The 19074-nt window shown below is 37.9% G+C and overlaps 1 protein-coding gene across 4 annotated transcripts in view; it reads left to right on the forward strand.

The window, feature by feature from the left end:
• The window catches only part of THSD7B (thrombospondin type 1 domain containing 7B), a 285500-nt gene that overhangs the window by 196048 nt on the left and 70378 nt on the right, over positions 1 to 19074 (forward strand). For all 4 annotated transcript variants that reach the window (XM_061444781.1, XM_061444804.1, XM_061444797.1 and 1 more), the window contains one exon: positions 8637 to 8815. In XM_061444781.1, coding sequence (XP_061300765.1) covers positions 8637 to 8815 — 179 coding nt within the window. The remainder of the gene's footprint in view (positions 1 to 8636; positions 8816 to 19074) is intronic.

Here is a 19074-nt window from a genome sequence, read left to right on the forward strand (position 1 = left end):
AATGAGGTGGCATATTGTGCTGACAGTGTCTAACATTGTATCTTTAGAAACTGGCAGAAAGATGCTGTCTACGGAGAGGCCCCAAGCTCTGCAATGGAGTTTCTTAGTGTGCTCCAGCAGAGCCTGAAACCATTGACCTTCAGGCCATATATGATTTACTGATGGGGGTAGATATTTTTAGTGACATTTGGCAGCAGCTTTCTCTCAGTGATGGGCCCGTGGCTCTGGAAGATGCTTCCTGCCTGGTCCAAATTGCCCAAGTCTATATTGATCTTCAGAGCACTCTGCAATGCACATCTATTTTCGGAGCTACTGTGCAGTTGGGCCACTGAGAGAAGTAAGATGTAGGAGAAAGAGAGGAATTTGATGGTCTGGACCATTTAATTTTGTCCTTGTGATATATTGCAGAAGTGTGTTCAACCCTGAAGAAAAAAGTCTTGGTTTATTCTATAAATCTCACAATAATAATAAAAAATAAACACTATCTCAGGCTTGTTTTAAAATCTGCTTTTATTATGAATTGAGTAGCCTGAAGAATGTATGCTAAATAATTCATAATAAAGTACAGTGGGCTGAGTTTCTTTCCCAATATACAGAGGATGATGACACTGGTAAAGATAAAAAGCAGCTCAGTTTTGTTTGAACAAAGTAGATGATTTTCCCAGTGGCCGGGTAATGAGCAAAGTATATGTAAAACCACAGCTGAGCTACTATCCTAACTGCTGTTGAGCCCTGCAGATGATTTTTGATTTGAGTAAGGACTTCCGTAAGATATCAGGGCTCCCAAGCAGCCAGCCCAAGCACCCACTGGGGTGGAGCCCTATGAGGAGTGGGAATCATTTCCACAGCTGTTTTTTTGGAGCCTAGACACATTTGTGCAGTGGATTTCTGCCTCTGTGTGTCCAGAGTTCTCTGTGAGAGGAATGCCCGCTGTGATGTCCTATTTATTTGCACTATTTATTTAGACTCAGAAGGCAGCAGGCAAGTCTCTTTTCTCCAGAAGAGTTCTCAGCTTATTCTGCAATCTGTTGCAAGGAGGGTGCTAATTAGTAGAGCTTTCCATGTTTAGTTAAAATATTAAACATATCAGCTATTATAGTCATATATAACACAAAGTGTAAGCTTGCAAATTCTTTAAGGAAGAAAACATAATGTAAAATCAAAAGAAATTAGGAATCATAACGCAAAGTCAGCATCAACACAACTGCCTCATCAGGATTTATAGAGACTGTGAAATTGAGCAATAAAACCAACCTTTGGATGAATTTCAATAACAATAATGTGTTAAACTTACCAATGTTTTTTGCAAGTCCTCTCTGGTCTATTTAGAATCTATAATCAGTCTGCTATGAGATAATGAGACCATGTGCCTCTTTGTTGAGAAAAGCAAGTGGAATAATTTAGCTAAGGGTCAATTATTTGAGCTTTGCAAAATGTTTGATGTGAAAGGCTTTTTTTCTGGGTTTTTTTTTTTTTGCTTGTGCATTTACTGAATGTATTCATTAGATTATCTCTTAAATTTCACAGCTACCAAACTAATAATGCACAAAATCTCTCAAATCCTTTCATATTAAAAAAAAAACAGCAAAACCCAACAAAAATAAAAACAAACAAACAAAACCCCCAAACAGTTGAACACTTGTTCCATGGCATTATTACATCCTTTTCAGATGCAGCCGAAGTTGTTAGCAACTTTGACTCCCAGACTTATTGTGCTTAGTGTCCTTCAGTTAATAATGTTCTCCTTTGAAGGATGATTTAAATGTTCGGACCTGAATTTCTTAGGGGGAGGTGCTCTTCTTGTATGCAGGCCCATGGCTGGTGGCTGCCTTATCAGCAGCACATTGGGAAAGCCCTTGCTTTAGAACTATGATCAGCTGGTGGAGTTAATCTCTTAACTGCTTTCAATGCTTGATTCTAAGTTTTAGCCTGAAGTAAAACACGAGGTTTGCTTTGTAGGAGATCCCAAAGATTCAGCTGAACAGAATCTGGCTCACTGAGTGCCATGGTCCGCTAGGTCTGCTTTATAAAGTCTTTAGCTATTGGAGTTTCAGCAGTGCATGGATTTACTGGTGTTATTCTATGTATTTCACAGTCAGTAACCAAATGAATATTAATTGCAAAATGAATCATCTTTTCCCCTTTTACTTTTAGCCTGTGTGATTAAAAACATTTCTTCTGTGTCACTGTCCACTATGCTGCTCACTTGTTTCTTGAAGGGTGATCTCTTTTATCCTATAGACTTCAAGGGAAATTAGTAGCATTACCACCAGGGGTGGTTGCAGTGATGCACAGAATTGTTCCTCTCATAGTAATGACCTTGAGTATTATGAAGCACCTCAAGGTTTACTAAAAACAGTAGAACCACTAGAAGTTTGTTAATTGAAACGGTGAAATATGTTAGAGATGATACAAATGACTTTAATGCCAATTCAATTAGACGTGCATCTGTTTCCAAAGCTGCTAGAGAAATATTTATTTTCAAATCACTTTTAAGTCAGCCTCTTCAAATCCTGTTGGCGCTGTTGTTTAACGCTGTGTGCACACCTTACACCTGCAGCAAATTTATCATTTGGAAGTGCAGCAATCAGGTGGAAACCTGTGTCTTAGCTTGTAAGCCTACTAATTGCCTGCTTCTCCCACCACAATCCATTTGCAAATACAGAGGGACATGGAAGGACACTGTAGCCCCTTGCTGGCTGTGCCTGATGTGGTGTGTATGGCATCTTGTGTAGATGGGAAAGAAATTGTGCTACTGCAAAAAATTCCCTCCAGTTCTGCAGTGCAACCCACAACCTGTTTGTGCTTCTGCGCTGACACCTACCAGCCCATCATTCAGCTGCCTCCTATTGTTATGGCTCTTTTGGGTTAAACAGCAAAAAAATGAGACAACAGTCTTTATACTGTGTATTTGAGCCATAACCACTGACGCCTACCAGACCATCTTCCTCACTTTATTCATCTGCCTGCTATTGCTTTGTCTCTTGGGCTGCACAGAAGAAACGAGACAAGTAGCAAAGTGTGGTGCTACATGTGTGTTTGAGCCTTCCCAGTACATCCTGTGTAAACTGTGGGTGCTTTGTTTATTAGAGACTTTTTAAGGAAGAGATTCCATTTGTGGCTTGTAGAGCAGCAAACACATTGTTCTAAATGAATAAATAATAGTAAAATGAGCTGTGCAGCCTAGGTAAATGCATTTGTTCATCCATTATGTTGGCAGTGCCTCAGTAATAACACAGTAGCTCTTAAACATTGAAAAGGCTTATTTGATCATCCAGCTCATTTTTGCTGCCAATTCAGGACTATTCCCAGTAGTATATTTCAAAGTGCCTGCTTAAATATGCCATGCGCTGGTGTTTCTATTACTATCTCCTGTGACATCTTGTGTGTAGCTCCAAATCTGTGGTGTTCGGGAGCCTGCTCTTGGTTCAGATAGGACAGAGGCTCTTCTATGTTGTTTCTAAATTGAATGGGGTTTATTTTAACGGTAGTTGAAATTTTGAGGAACAAAAGAAGTTAAAGGAAGCTTCAAGTAATAATATAAGAACACATAGAAAACAGGCTGAATATGGCTGGGAAGAAGAGGACATCTTTTTCCGTATAATATCTTGGAAACTCAGCTTTTTGGTACCAGGTTCTGCAGAGGAAAGAAAAATGAAGAATGAGTGAGATGTTTCAGGATGACACTGACAAAAGCAGCTGCATAAACTCAACCTTAAGCTAGTCTCCCCAGGCTGAGCGACAGTGACTCAGAAATGTGTTTATGTTATATCCTTTATTCATATTCTGTTATGGTAAGAATTATTTCTCTGGGTAATACCCTGAATGTAGAATTCTTTGTTAATACGTTGCTTTTAATAGGATATCTCCTTTGTTACAAGTTTTCTAGGCATGCTAATGCTAGGAATATTGTGTGTCTTTTCAGCCCCCAGACAATGGCAAGCCATTGCTTGGCTCCTACAGAAAAAAAAAAAATCCCACATCCTGTTCTCATGGGCAATGGTTGAGCTGAGTACAACATTATTTACTAGTTCTCATAAAAAGATATCCATAAAGGCATCCCCTATCTGAGCAGAGGGGATACATCACAGAAAGACTTTTGGAGGCGAATTTTTATTGAATGAAAACTTTGATCCTTGGGTATCTCAGTGTAGAATTACCCTCAAGTTGTTCACAGAAGAAGTAATGGCAGCCTGTGAGAAGAGCTTGAAAGTAAGTTATGTTCCCATTTTGATTCTGAAGCATTATTCGATATGGAAAATTGGCTTCCTCTGGGCAGTATGGTAATTTAATGCTTTGTTAGCTGGACATTATTTGTTTATACTTAATGTAATTTAGAAATATGGGTGAGGAAACTCAAAAGGTAATGAACTGGCCTCTTAGCAACAGGACACCTTTAGAAATTCTGTGGTCTGCTGAGAGATCTCCCAGGGATGGAATACAATAGGCTTCTTTAGTTTTGTATATTATAACTTTTCCTTCCTCTTCTTTATGATTTTTTTTGTATTATATTTCTTTTTTTTTTTTTTTCTTATATTTTTTTTTCCTGTAGAGGTAGGTCTTGAATTGTCAATGGCTTAGCCCATTTTGCCTTCACTGATAAGTTGATAACCCCTCTGTCTAATTCTACTTTGAAACAAGGCACTTTCTTTGTTTCTGTTGAGAGTTAATTACCTAGGCTGTCACACAACCCAAGAAAAAGTGATATTTCATACGGTGGTGGAACAGAACCCTTTGGAGAACTGCCTAGGAAATGCCTCTCATAAATCTATCATGACAAAATTTCTTTTACTTATCATAATGTATTATGAATTGCTTTGAGTGGCAACCTAAGCAGGTGGAGTAGAATATTAGTGGGATATTTGGGAGTTTCATTTTGGGAAAAATAGCAAATGTGTTTTGGAAATATTTGTGCATGTGTGTGCATGGCTATAACCTCACCTAGATGAGAATACAAAGCATGCAAAGTTGAAATATATGCAAGCACCATGGTGATGGATCGAGTCAGTGTCATGTGAAAGGCAGGGAGATTTTGTCAACTGTCTGTCAGCTCCCCGGGAAAACTGAGACCCTTGTGCCTGGCCAGTCTGTCAGCATCCCGTTATAGGGACCCTTCACTGAACAGTCCTGCGGGATCTGGTGATTTGACTGACTAGTTCAGGGAAACATGCTAGCAGCGTAGAGGGGACCCCTCAGCAGTTCTTCCCGCTTTATTTGAATATGTTACCTGGTGAAGGCGAATGCTAGTGCCCATGAAGGACCAACGCTAATAGTCTATGGAATCACACTATTAATATAGAAACATGACCAAATAATGTTTGTGATCGCTGGTGATAGAGACTGTCTGCAAAAACAAGCCTGAAGTGATACACAACCAGACTATAATCACTAAAAACAGCTAGTGTGAGTTAGTTATTTAACATGCATAAGATAAAGTTCTTACACAATAGGCATACCTGTGGTGGAGGAAACAGGTTTAGGCCATCAACTGATCCCAGAAGTTAACGATGGAGTCTGCCCTGTCTCTCCCGGTCTCTCATTCACTTTTATGTTTTCTGGTAGAGCTTGAGTGACTCTAGTCATACATTATTATTGATTGGTGTAAAATTCTGTCACTTCTTGTTTAAAGATATAGCCAATAAAAAATACAAAGCACATGCTCAGTGAGGGGTGGTTGTGCCTTGGAGGTGGCTAACTTTGAAATGGAGGTGTATTATAATGAGATTATAATGAGCAAGGTTCACCTAAGGAAAGTGATAGGACAAGGCATAATGGGCTTAAACTTCAACAAGGGAAGTTCAGGATGGATATAAGGAAGAAGTTCTTTACTGTGAGGGTGGTGAGGCACTGGGACAGGGTGCCCAAAGAAGTGGTGAATGCTCCATCCCTGGCAGTGTTCAGGGCCAGGTTAGACAGCACCTTGGACGACATGGTCTAGTCCTCATGGCAGAGGGTTGGAACTAGATAATCTTAAGGTCCTTTCCAACCCAAACCATTCTATGATTCTATGATTTTCCCACAGTTGTTGGCTTAGCAACTGACCTCTTATAGTTTCCATTTGACAGCTGCTTTGCAGCTTATCAACTGCATGGTACCATCAAGTTTCCAATCCTGCAGGGAGTACAACAGGCTGCGGTGTTTCCGCTCTGCTCCACCCTCCATTGCTCCTCTAGGATAGCAGGGTGTGTCGCATAGGGAACCATGGTGGAGTGGATTCTATGCATGCCAGCCATCCTGAAAGTGGAAACCCTCTATAATACTACAACTTCGGTCAGACCTCAGTTTTCTCTAATTTCCTCTCTCTTCCCACCCCTCCCCCCTCCCCTTGATTTCTTGTGGTATATTAAATATGTATTAAATAATTAAGATACCCGATTCTGGTGGCTTTGGAGCTGCAAATGAAAAGGCAATGCAAAACATGGAGATAAAAGGTATCAAAGAAAAATCAGAACACCATATGGGGACAGGTCTGCAGCTTTAGGGAAGAGTTACAGCATGAATTACTGGGGAAATGATTGCAGCCATCAGGGTGCAGGGTGGCCTCTGTAAAGGAAGAGGGAACAGTACCATCATGAAGGAAAAAAAAGAGAAGAAATACATCATCGGTGAACTGAAGAAGGGAACTGTTGTTTCTAGCATTTTTAAGGCACTGTTTAGAAAAACAGCAGTATTTGTTGTGCTTCTTCTAGGAAAAGGATGTTTTCTGGTAGGGGATACCTAAATTAGTCTGAAACCTTTCTTGATGCTGACTTCAATGTGAAGACCAGGACAGAAGCAGCATACTGCTGCCATGGGTCAATGCTCAAGATGTAACACAGTCCTGGTTTGGAGTAAGCTGCAGATTCAGGTATGGCAAAGTCAGTAAATACAGCTCCAGGCTGGAATAATCCTTGTGTCTCAGCCTTAGTGTTTCCCAGTTTTTTGGGGTTATTGTCTGGGAGTTTTAGAGGGCAGTTGCTTCTGTGTTGGGTTTTTCTGGTCTTTGGGGTTTATTTGGGGTTTTTTTTCCCTCTCTGCTGCAGTGACTGTCACCTTGATAGAGTGGGGAAACTCTTCATGAAAGAGTAATTGAATGAGCTAATTTGGTATTCTGTAGGTAAGGAATGTAGAAGGAGTGTTTATGCGATGAAAAGCAAACAGAAAGAAGGCATAAAAATGAAAAACATCAGAAATACGGTAGGGATGAAATTCAGTTATTTCCATGACCATAGTTTCCAGCGCTATCAGAGGGCCGAAGCTGCCTTTAATAAAGGCTGATCTTAGCAGCCACTGACTTTCATGGTCTAACATGAAATCTCTTTTTTGTTTAAATTAAAATAGTACATACAGAGATGACAAGCAGATAATAGAAACTCAAGGAGAACAAATGCAGCATGGTAGGCAGGAAGATGCAGAAGTTGTTCCAGACTGCCAGCCTGAGACTGGTGCCAGTAATTTCCCAGAGGCCCCTAGGGTTTGGTGGCCCTCCACTGCCTTTCTGCCCACCAGGAGCTCCATGGCCAGTACTGGGCTCTGCAAAATCTCTTTTCCCATATGCCAGCTCCTAAAACAGCTGTGGGGTTGTGCCTTGTTTTTTCCCGGAGTAACCCTGTTGGATTTTAATTTGACAAGGTGTTGGTCCTTCAGATGTCTGGAATTCTGATTTTAAGAGACTATGATCTTGGAAGGACTTATATTTCAAGCTGGGTTAAGGTGAAAAAAGGCATCAAAATGCCGTTTATGAAGCCTAGAATAGGCAAAACAGTTGTATAAAGAGAACTACCAGAAAGAAGTGGGAAGCAGGTTTCATCTGCTTCTCCCCAGAATTAAATCTTCCAGTACTTAAAGTGGCCTAGAAGAATGTTGTAAAGGGACTTTCTGTAAGAGCAAGTAATGATAGGACAAGGGGTAATGGCTTTAAAGTAGAAGAGGATAGATTTAGATTAGATATAAGGAAGAAGTTCTTCACTCTGTGTGTGGTGAGGCACTGGAACAGGTTGCCCAGAGAAGTTGTGGCTGCCTCATCCATCCCTGGAAGTGTTCAGGGTTGGATAGGGCTTTGAGCAACCTGGTCTAGTGGAAGGTGTCCCTGCCCATGGCAGGGGGGATGGAACCAGATGATCTTTAAGTTCCCTTCCAACACAAAAAAAGGAAAAGAGAAAATTTTAAACTTAAGAATTCGGCGCTGCTCCAGCTGGCAGGCTGCAGGCAGGTCCCTCACACATGTGTGCGAGCTGCTAACAGCACAGTGCAACCCCTGGTTCTGTCAGATGGGAAGAGAGCCTCTGACTCCCTGCCTATGCTGGCTCTGGAGATAGCTAGCCTTATGGCTACAATCTCATAGGGAAGATAATTACTACCTGTTGATGACCACCAGCTTCACGACAAATACTTTGGCAAGTGTGAGTCCTTTATATCAGTCAGTTTTATCACAGCCTTTATTGGACTAAACCAAGTAGAAATTAGATTTAGTCACTGCTGTTCTTTACAAATAATAATACCATAATCTTGTGTTAGGAAGGTGTTGTCAGCCTGCCAAATGTCTCCTCTTTCAGAAGTTCTCATTTTGTGTTGATTACACAGATTGCCGTGAGACAACAGAGGATCAGAATTCATTAGCTGAGGTGATTAAAACCTTTCTTAAATTTTTGGTTTAGGTTACATTGAAGAATCTTGCACAGTCCCCTGCCCATTTGATTGCAAATTAAGCGATTGGTCCAGCTGGTCCCCTTGCAGCTCTTCTTGTGGACCGGGGGTGAAAGTCCGATACAAGTGGCTCAAGGAGAAGCCTTACAATGGAGGTCGTCCCTGCCCAAAGCTGGATCTCAAGAATCAGGTGAGCAGCATTAAATAGCCAACAGAATTCTGTCTGTACTTACTGTATTTTTCAATTGTGATGGAAAGGTGCTGTGTTGGTGAAGAAATTAAAAATAGGAATTATCTTTGGGATCACACCGTGTGTTAGATTTTGTAGGCAGTCCTCAAACTTCTTGAGGATTGAGGGGGGGAGATGCTCATGTAACAGCAGAATTTGACTGCTGCAGCAGTCCTGTCCCGAGTTGCAGCACCACTTCTAACGCCTGATTCTCAACTTGCCTCATTTTTTTCACTTTCCTTTTTTTCCTTTTTTTCCTTTTTTTTTTTTTTTGGTGAGAAACTTGGTAAATACTTTTCTTTTTCCTTATTACTATTTGAAATTCATAGGCAGTAGCCTAACAGAAGCAGCAGGGACTACAAAAATATAAAACTGCAATAAAGTGTATGTTGTCCATACTTCAGTGCTTTTCTTAATAGATCAGACAGATCACCAAAGAGGCAAAATCAAATCCCTCAGTAAGTTGTATGGTAACAATAAGCTCCTTTGTAATGAAAAGATACTGGGGTTTTTACCCATAGACACAGCAGACTACTTCCATTAAAAGCAAACTTACTGCTATAAAGTGTTACCTATTCCCATACACATTAAATTTGCTAGTTTCAAAAGCCTTTCAGAAGATATTAAAGGAAAGAAGTTGTTTAAACTTAGAAATTATGTCTTTGTACGGTTTATTGGTGCACTGTGCTTGTAAAGTGCTGTGGCTGGTATTAATATAAAGTTAGTTGGTGGGTTTTGCCACTTTGTTGGGAACATGTCTTGATACAAAACCCACTGAATTCGTTAGAGGGCTTTCTATTGCAGGCTCAAATAGTGACACAAGTACATTGAGGTCTGTTTCTTTAGATTTGTGACTTTGTTTTTCCAAGTGCTTTTTTTTTTTGTTTGGGTGGGTTTGGGGGCTTTTTTGTTTCTTTGTATGTGGGTTTGGGTTCTATTTCTAGCTGGTTTAGTGCACAAATGGATTACCTGTTTACAATTTAGATTTATAGGATTGGATCAGATGCTATATATTTTCAGAGCTTTTAAAGTAAGAAGAAATTGTTGTGCTAATAAGAAAAATGTGTGTATATACATACGTGTAAAAACATATGTACAATTAGGTATGCACAAATATACACATATTGTATTAATATTCTATTCCTTGCCTCCTCAAGCACTTCTCAAAATCTTTTGCACAGTTCAGAAAAAGTTTTGCTCTGCACCCACTGGACTTTGACTTCCAGCACAGATTTAAACACACTGAGGTCTTTAGGCACATTGCAGCATGCACAAGTTGCCTACCCAGATGGTAAACTAAATTAGCTATCCCACTGCTGATTAGCTAAGATGGACACATACTATTAATCCACTGCAAGGCAGAATGTCTTCTGTTTCCTTTGGTCTGGGCGGTGTTTAAAACCTAAAGCAGAGCTCTATAGATTCTTCACATACAAATATATGACATCTTAGTTATTTTTATATAATCTTAGTGAAATACCTGCTGTAAAATATTTGCTTCTGTTTGCTGTCAGGCATGGGAAAAGCTAAATCACCTTGGTGCTGAGATTTGCTCTTTCACTGGCTACTGTGCTATATTGTGGTTTTCGCATTTTATAAAGATATTACATAAATTCAGAACAAATAATAAACTCCTCCATGTACCTTATTTTTTTCTATTGTATTTTTAGGTTTTGATGGGTTTCTTTTTTTCTTTATTTCTTTTTTTCTTTTTTTCTTTTTTTTTTTGGAGGGGGTGGGATTGTTTCTGGTTTTTGTTTTTGTTTTTTTGTTTTGCTTTTTAATTATTGCTTCTGAGCTTGGGTATTGACATTGCTTAATCAGTTGCTTTGGCAAACTCTCCATTTTCTAGTGTCTTACAATTAAAGCCCTCAGTCAGTTTGTGTCTTTTTTTCATTAAGCCAAATCATCTTTTTACCCTGTTCTTGTGAAGGGTGTTTTCTAGGCCTCTTGGCAGACCCCTGTATGGCTTTTTTTTTTGCTGTTTTTTTTAATGCCTTTCAGATATTTGACATAAATTTAACTAGACAGAGCATTACTTGAAACACTGTTACAGCAATTCTCTCTTACCAATTTTCCACCATGTCTGAGGCCCTGCTGATACAGATATGTTAGCTACTGCTTTGGAGAGAGGGGCAATTTGCATGATCAAAACAATTGATCTGATGATATAAGTGATTATTTGAGTCACATAAACAAGCCTATCCTCCTAGAGTCAGTTCAGCTTGACAGTCGTACAGCTTGCTTGTGTATTTAGAACAGAACTTTTTAGCAAAAGTTTAGTTTCATACAGAGATAATGACATATCTTATTATTGCATGACATTCCATGGAGTTTATACTCTTAATTCCACAAAGGTTTTGGTTCCACAGGTGTTTCGGCTTTTCTGATCTTGAAGCTGTTCTTTCAGATGTCATTCTCCCCACCCCAGCCTGTAGAGCCTGTCAAGCAGTTCACTTCTTTTGCAGTTGTTGTGAGATGTAAAATCAGAGTTAGGAAAGTTAATTCAGATTTTATGTGTTTTTTTCTCATTATAGGTGATGAGCTAAGTTGTGCCCTTACAGATTTTATTCTAGGTTTCATTATTTTCTAAGTGACAAACAGTTTGCATAGGCTGTATGCACTTGGTGTACTGATATAGTCACTGCAGCCTTAAACTTCCTCTGTGTTATTGCCCTGTGAAATTAAAAGATTAATTACAATATCTGGGGGAAGAGATGACAGTATTTTAGTGCAGATCCATGTCGTATGTTGAATTACCTTCGTTTTGTACCTCTGAAAATCATTGAAGAGTTGGCTAACTACCTTTTGCTCTATCTCTTAAAGAAAATAGGTATTGCATGTAGGAGCACTGAAACCCTTGTATAAGGATATGATTGCTTCTGAAGAGCCAATTGGATTATGGGGTCAGCTGGCAGATGTTCTTGGCTGTGCAATGCATGTTAAAAGAGAAGTAGCATTTACATTTTTCTATTTCTACTCTTATTTGAGTGCACTTACACAGCATGCAGTTTCTAAGCTATTTAATATGTAGTTCTACATGATGAAAGGTTAAATATGAATTACGGGGGGTTTATTGCTTGAATATTCTTTTATAGGTTTTTATGATTACAACAAGAAAATGCATCTTTTTTAAAGACTCAAGAATTCCAAGGATTATTTTTTTATTGATTGCTGTAATATATATTCTTGTCAAGATTCTCCCTCCTTCTCCTTCCTCTCCCTCTCTCTTACCCAGTCCTGCTAAAGAACAAATATCATAGCAAGTAGTTTATTCCCTTTATATATACACTGTATATATTTAAACAAGCATTTTTAAAGGATTGAGAGCATTTGTAACAGCAGGCATAGAAGGAAAAAAAATGTAATAGTTTTGAAATTTAAACTTACTGCTTTCTTGAAAATGAATATTTTATTCTTAATGACATTTTCCAGTGTTCACTCTAGAATATGAGAAATACAGACACCTTGCACATTATGATTGCAAGTATTTTTCCTGAAATTGCATACAGAAGTTTAATGAAAGGGAAAAGGAAGGCAGTGGATTTACAGATCAGATCTCTCAGATGCAGGTGTGATGTATGAATTTCTTGTAACTTTTTTGTAGAAATTGACTCGTTTAGTCCTTGCACTTCAGAGAAAACATTTTTTTTTTGTTTTAATCAGCAAAAAAAATATTTCAGATTCCTTTTCGTAAGTGAAAATCTTACAAAATTACAGGCTTTAAAACCTCACCATTAGAATGGATAAGATTGGCTGGGCTTGGAGTGCTGTTAACTGTTGAAGTCACGATCTCTTGTGAGGCAAGGCTGGGCTTGGGCTAGAGGTGGAGAGGAGGGTTGTGTGTTCTTTCCCCTTTTCTAATCTGTAATTTTAGGAAAGGCCTGTTCAGAAAGGTCTTCTGTTTCTTTTTGTTAAAGAAAAGGCTTTTACCATTTCCAAAAAAAAAAAAAACCACAAAAAAACAAACCACCCCAAAGAAAACCAACACAGACTTGCTTGCATTCAGTAGCCATTTCTCTGGGCAATTTTTGGCTCACATTTGCCAGTCTAAGTCTCCATTATCCAGAAATGCCCTTAGACTGTGTCAAAGGAACTTTGCCTAAGGAAGAGCAGTGTGACATGGCTTATCACAGGACAATGGTATGAAACAAGATCCATTTTTTTTTTTTTTTAGGTCTGTAACAGTTCTGAGAGCCATAATTTTGTATACAATAAAGTTTCTGAATAAGCAACATGTAACACTACTGTACTTCACCTGTTTTCCTTCCTTCAATTTATGTTCTTGTCCTTAACTTGCTGAACACAAAATACTTGCAATCTTTCATTTATCTTTGTCACCTCTCTGATTGGAAATTATTAAAATAGTATTTATTCTCTTAATTGTGATTGTGTCTGACTATAAAAGAGTTCATTTTCATGCTTTGTTTTGCTGTAGTACTTGGTTGTACTATTCCCTTGTGTAACTATATCTTTTATACCTACGTATGTATGCATATACACGCTGTATGAAGTGTTTTCAAAACTGTTAGGCTCCTGTGTTAGAAGTTTGAACCCAGTGTCTGTCATTGCTGTCACTGAATTAGCTCATGGATGTGAGCTGTATCACAATCTATGGATAGTGAGTTGCATGTATAATCCTTGCATCTCAGTATCAGAATCTGTTTTTCAAGAATATTATTAATAATGTATTAGCTATAATTAACTCCTTGTAAAGCACTTCTTTTTATAAGATTTCTAATTTTCAAAAATGTCACTGAACTTTCTTGAGGTGCTAAAAATCTCTTTGTCTCACAGATTTCAGCTGCCTGTAGTTTATTTCAGAGCCTAGTCCTATACTGCTGTTATCAGTAGCATCAGCTTTGTAAGATACCTTTCTGTGGCATGCAAGGACATGTATGACCTATATTTTGCTCTGGGTCTGCCTGTCAACACTCATTTGCTTTGTGTACAACTTAACTTTGCAAACAAAAATCCTATTGTTAATCTTGGTGTTACCTTCAGAAGGTCTGATTTCCTCCCACTCTGCCTTAAAGGAAGGAATTACAGCATTTAAAAAAAAAAAAAAAAAAGTCCTCTGATTCTAGTGTGGATTTACAGTGTCATAAAAATGAAAAGGGTTTTTGCCTGCTGCATTAATACAGTAGAATTTTTGTTGTCACAAAATAACAAGAAACTCTTGGTTTCCTTACTTCTTTTTTCCTGTGACTGTAACTTAGTTCATTAAATAAGCAAAAGTAGCAAGACGAATGTGTGTACTCTGAGCACTGCCTCTTCTTCCTGAAGTAAGTGCCTGGAGAATCCACTGTGTGGGTAGGTACTGCTTCACTTCCCAAGGTAAATACAGCCATTTCCCATGTTGTCCTTCGGCATAATAACCCTGTAGCATCTACTCTAATTCCCAGCATATATTTTTTATTCAGCTTTAGTAGCTATCCACACTTGATTTTCATTTCTTCTGCAGCTTTTCTGTTGAGTAAAGAGTCATATAAACATATTTTCACAATTGCCAGTCATGAAAAGCTTTAGCTTTCCAAAAAATTGAGCAGTTTAAACAATTTCCTCAGAAGTATTTTTCACCTGGCTTTTTTTTTTCCTCTACATAGCTGCTTTAAACTTCTCTTTAATAATAATGTATCTTGATATATAGTATAATGGTATTTTCTGTAATGGTGAGAGTACATTTGCACTTTGTGAAATTAAATATCTTACAATGCCAGTCTCTTTCCTAGAACTACTCCGAATCCACAAAAATTAGTAGCCTTGTGCTAACTAAACTACATTTTTCTGCCTGCTGCAGGCCCTTCCAAGTTCTTAATGAAATATGTATCAAAACAGGACTTTTTGCAGTAAAAGAGTAATATATTTGCATCTGTGGAACTGAAAATTTACCTGTATTTATTTCTGGACCAAATTCCAGATGTGCCTACATTTGTTGTTGAAAATAAATCTATTGTTTAATATGATAGCATACTGAAAAATATAGAAAAGACAGGAGTTAAACCAGAAGTGCTTTGTCCTGTTTATTTCTCTGTAGAGAAGATGGAATTCAATGGAAAATCAGCCATAGAAGGTCAGGTTGCCCAGTGGAGAAAGTATCAACTTTTCACCTAAGGAACTGGAGTTCAATTGGTTTGCGTGACATTTTTTAAGGAAAGGAGTTTGGTTTCTGTTGAATCTCCTGTGGACAATATGTCATGTTGGAGGACCAGCAAACCCTGTATGTTGTAAATCAGCATGACAGCGTCTAACACTGAGACTGAACTTACTCTTGCTTGTCTTTGTCTTAGGAGCAGGAGAACACAAAGGATTGATGCTTTGGTTATTCTTTAGCAGCAGATGTAATTTTTTTTTTCCTGTCCCTCACTCCTTTTAGAAAGTTTTATGTTTTTCTGCAAAGTTTTGCAGTGTAATTTGTTCTTGGTTTTAGGTTCATAATCGTTAAGGAAGGGGAAATGCTTCATAACGCATAAAATAAGGACCTAGCTTCTTTTCTAACTGGAACAAACCCAAGAATATTCAGAATAAAAGATGTTAGCACATCTCCACCTTTTCCTACGGTAGAAGATGCATTATTTGGCATCATGTTTTTTATGACATGTCTTCAGAAAGTCTTAATTACACAGAAGTATCCCTTTTCTTGCTTTTGGCAACTTAAATAAAGATTTGGACATGTTGTCCTTTTCTTTACTGTCTTCTATAATTCTTTTCTGTACAGAATTAGTTTCTAAAGTATTATCTTGTGGATTACAAAATAATGTTTGCTATAATACAAGACATGAGTGTGGAAATTTTTTCTGAAATAGATTCTAAGTCAAGTAATGAAATTAATGACAGTAATTTATAGTTCTATAGAACCTGCCACATAATTACTTCAAAACTTTTTGTAGTGTGAATGCAACAAGATACTGGCAAGACACTGAACAGGAGTGCATTAAACAGAAGGCACCCAGATCTGTCCAATCTAGCAGCTTGTGTGCACAGCCTGAATCACAGTGCAGATCATCCAGCCTGAATGAAGGTTGAGTTGGACTGAGTTGTGTTTAGTTGAGTCGATAAATTAGGTACCAGCATTGGACTGATTTAGCATCTCCTAGCGTCAAAAAACCAGTGTGAGGCTATTCTAGGAAGAAGATTGTAAAAAGCATGTCATGGCAATCTGGCCCCAGCACTGATGAAAAGACTGCAGTAAAGAAATGAGTTTCCACTCAGCAGGGCAGAGTGTCTCATATATCCTTTGGTCAGCCAAATATCTAAGTCTGGGTGTGTTTCATATAGGCCTCTATGTGGAGTTCTTCTGTGTTCTGTCTGCCAGGTATGCAGCTCTAGCTTGGTTATTAAAGATTTTGGTCACTTTTTTTCATTTTTCCAGTGTACAGCAGAGTCTTTTAGACAGACTGAATTTTCTCATAGATGTATTGCAGATACTGTGTGTCCTCAGATTAAGGTGGGCTGCATACCAGTGGATGTCTTTATTCTAAAAGGAATAGAGTTTATTAAGCATGGTCTGACTCACGTGCATGCTGTGAATATATCCTAAGCACTCAGAGCATGAAATTCCTACTTTCTGACTCTCCTTTATGAATATGTTTGAGCAGTAACTTCATTTCCAATTACTCTCTCATATTCATGAAGATGTCCTATATGAATTCATCTGTCAGAGCTACTGAGAAGCCCAGGAACACTCAGGCACCTCTTGCATTATGGTACTTAAAATAACCCTCATCTTGCTTTCTTAAAGTATTTAATATTGCTGTGTTCCGTCTACAGCAGTTATCATTGATTAATACTTAACAAGTGTTAATATTTTTTCTGGTGCAGGCATTTCTTTTGGCCATTGCCCGGAATAGTACCCATATCATTTGTTCAGTTTGCTTTGTTTTATGTACTGTAGCCGACTGATAGATTCAGGAATGGATTTTTTCTTTTTTTTTTTATTTTATGTTGTTTAATTGGTTTCTTCCTCCAAAACAGCAGAATAAAAGTGCAAATGACCTTCTGTACTCCTCTTGCTCTCTCCACACATGACTGGAAGGATTGTGCCAGACTTGCCATCAGCTAAATGTGTGCATTTGAACTGCAAGTTGAATACATGAATTTTGCATCTTTTTTAGGTGACAGCATCGGGATTGTCAGCATTACCAGATTGCTAGCTGGAATATAAACCACTTTGAGTTTTTGGATTTCAAGACCCAATTACAGCTTTCTGAGCAGTTGTCAAATACAACCCCCATGTCAGGAAGGTCTGTTGTTTGTAAGGACTGTTCTCCAAAAGTTGAAATCCATTCTAGTCACATGTAGGTTTGGGGAAAGAAGGGAGAAATCAAAGCTGTCTCCCTTGTACAGGTGTCTGGGGCTCTCCCTGCCTCCTGAAGTCACTGTTTTAGCAGGGACACTAAGAAAAGAGTCGCAAATATGAGTTTGCACAAACTCAGCCAATTCTTCATCATTACAGATAATTGTGTCACATTTTTGTGTTTTAAGTATGTGTTAACAGGCTATGGGCACCAGTAGAGAAACTAAACATGAGCAGACTTTTATGTGTGAATGAAACGCCAAAGGATAGATTCTGTTTCTCCGATATGATGTATATTCTGTCCTGTCTGATTTTATTTACTGCTTCTCACTTGAGGAGTACATAAATCAGCAGTCCTGTGTAGTCTGTTATGATTTATTGCTTAATTAAAAGTTATGAGGGCTTTTAATCCGTCTATAATTTATATTATTTTTGAGTCAGCTGTTTCCTATATTGTAATTTAACTAGGAAACTTGTATTACTTTATGAAGGGAGAATTTTGTGAGTCCTGGTATTCACTGACAGATGAGGCACACAACACTGTCTCAGATGTTCCAGATTGACTTTGGAGTTCAAACTCAGAACCAAAGATAATTAAATATTAGTGCACTTAATAAAGTTTACTCAGCATCGATTATCATTTGATGGCAAATGCAGTCTATGTATTTGCTAGAGTTACAGACTAATTTTAATAGTGATGAGACTCATTTGTGGTTTCACAATAAACAGATGTTAGCTACACTTTAATAATTTAAAGAGCAGGCTCAAGATGGTTATTTATGTTTTAATGGAGAATTAATTTGACTGCAGTATTGAACCACATGCTGTTGTCAAAACAATAGAACAACCAGGGTTTTTTAGTTTGGTTGTTGGGTGTTGTTTTGTTTGTTTGTTTGTTTTAGTTGGTAGGTTACTGTTGTGTATTTTCCTTAATTAAGGTTATAACTAGCATTTATTATAAAAACAGATTTTTCTTATATGAGTTACTGTTGAAGAAAAAGTATGATATACAAACTTCAACTTTTGTAGTGATAGCAGAGATGGCTAGCTTGAGAATTTCTGCAAAATGTGAAAAATTTTAATTGAACAAGTTTTGAGTTGCATGTTTCAGAACACTCATCTGATTTGAACTTAGGTTTATCTCTTTCTTTCTCAAATATTATTATTATTTGAAAACATGCTAGTTCCAGTAGCAAAGCTTTGTCCTATCCTAGTGCTACAGATTACAGGTAAAAAGATTTGATATCTGTTTGGGTTTCATTGGTGGTAAAAGAGTTTTGCCACTGTTTTTGTCAGGAATAAGAATTTCATATACCTGTGAGTCAGCTGCCCTCTGTTGGTTAGTTCAGCTTTGCTGTGTATTCATTTGTGCTTCTTGTAACTTCTGGTGGGATGGACAGGAAGAGCCTTCCCTGAGTCCCACCTGCTGGTTATGTGTTTGAAATCAGTTGACTTCTAACAGTAATCCACCTCTGGTGCAAAGAGTAACCACTGCAAAAAAGCTCAGCTTCGCTTAACCTTACTTTTAAGATTTGGATTTTCTAAGTAACTTCATATATAATTGCAGTGTTGTCACTGAACAGTCTTAATTGTTTCTGAAACAAAAACTTTTTCCTGAATGTTTTTAACCCTTTTCTTGACAATAGTATTTTACAATCATTAATAAAAATAGTGAAATTTGTTTTACTTGATGAAAATGGTTAGATATGAAGTCATGTAGCTATTGTCCTATGCCACATTAGATAAAAACTGTAGATGTCTTTTGGATAGTCAGAAAGATTTTATCCAGGCAATTCTGCAGGAGTTTGAAAAGTGGACAACTGTTATTAATTAGTATGAATTTTGGAAATTAGAAATGCTAAACCAAATAATATGTCAGCTCTGCTGGTCAGTCTACATTCAACAATTTATTCAAACATCTGTT

Source organism: Pezoporus flaviventris, unplaced genomic scaffold (assembly GCF_033815535.1).
Source record: "Pezoporus flaviventris isolate CSIRO_AGI_PZ_B2104156 unplaced genomic scaffold, CSIRO_AGI_Pfla_v1 ptg000001l, whole genome shotgun sequence".
Lineage (NCBI taxonomy): Eukaryota > Metazoa > Chordata > Aves > Psittaciformes > Psittacidae > Pezoporus > Pezoporus flaviventris.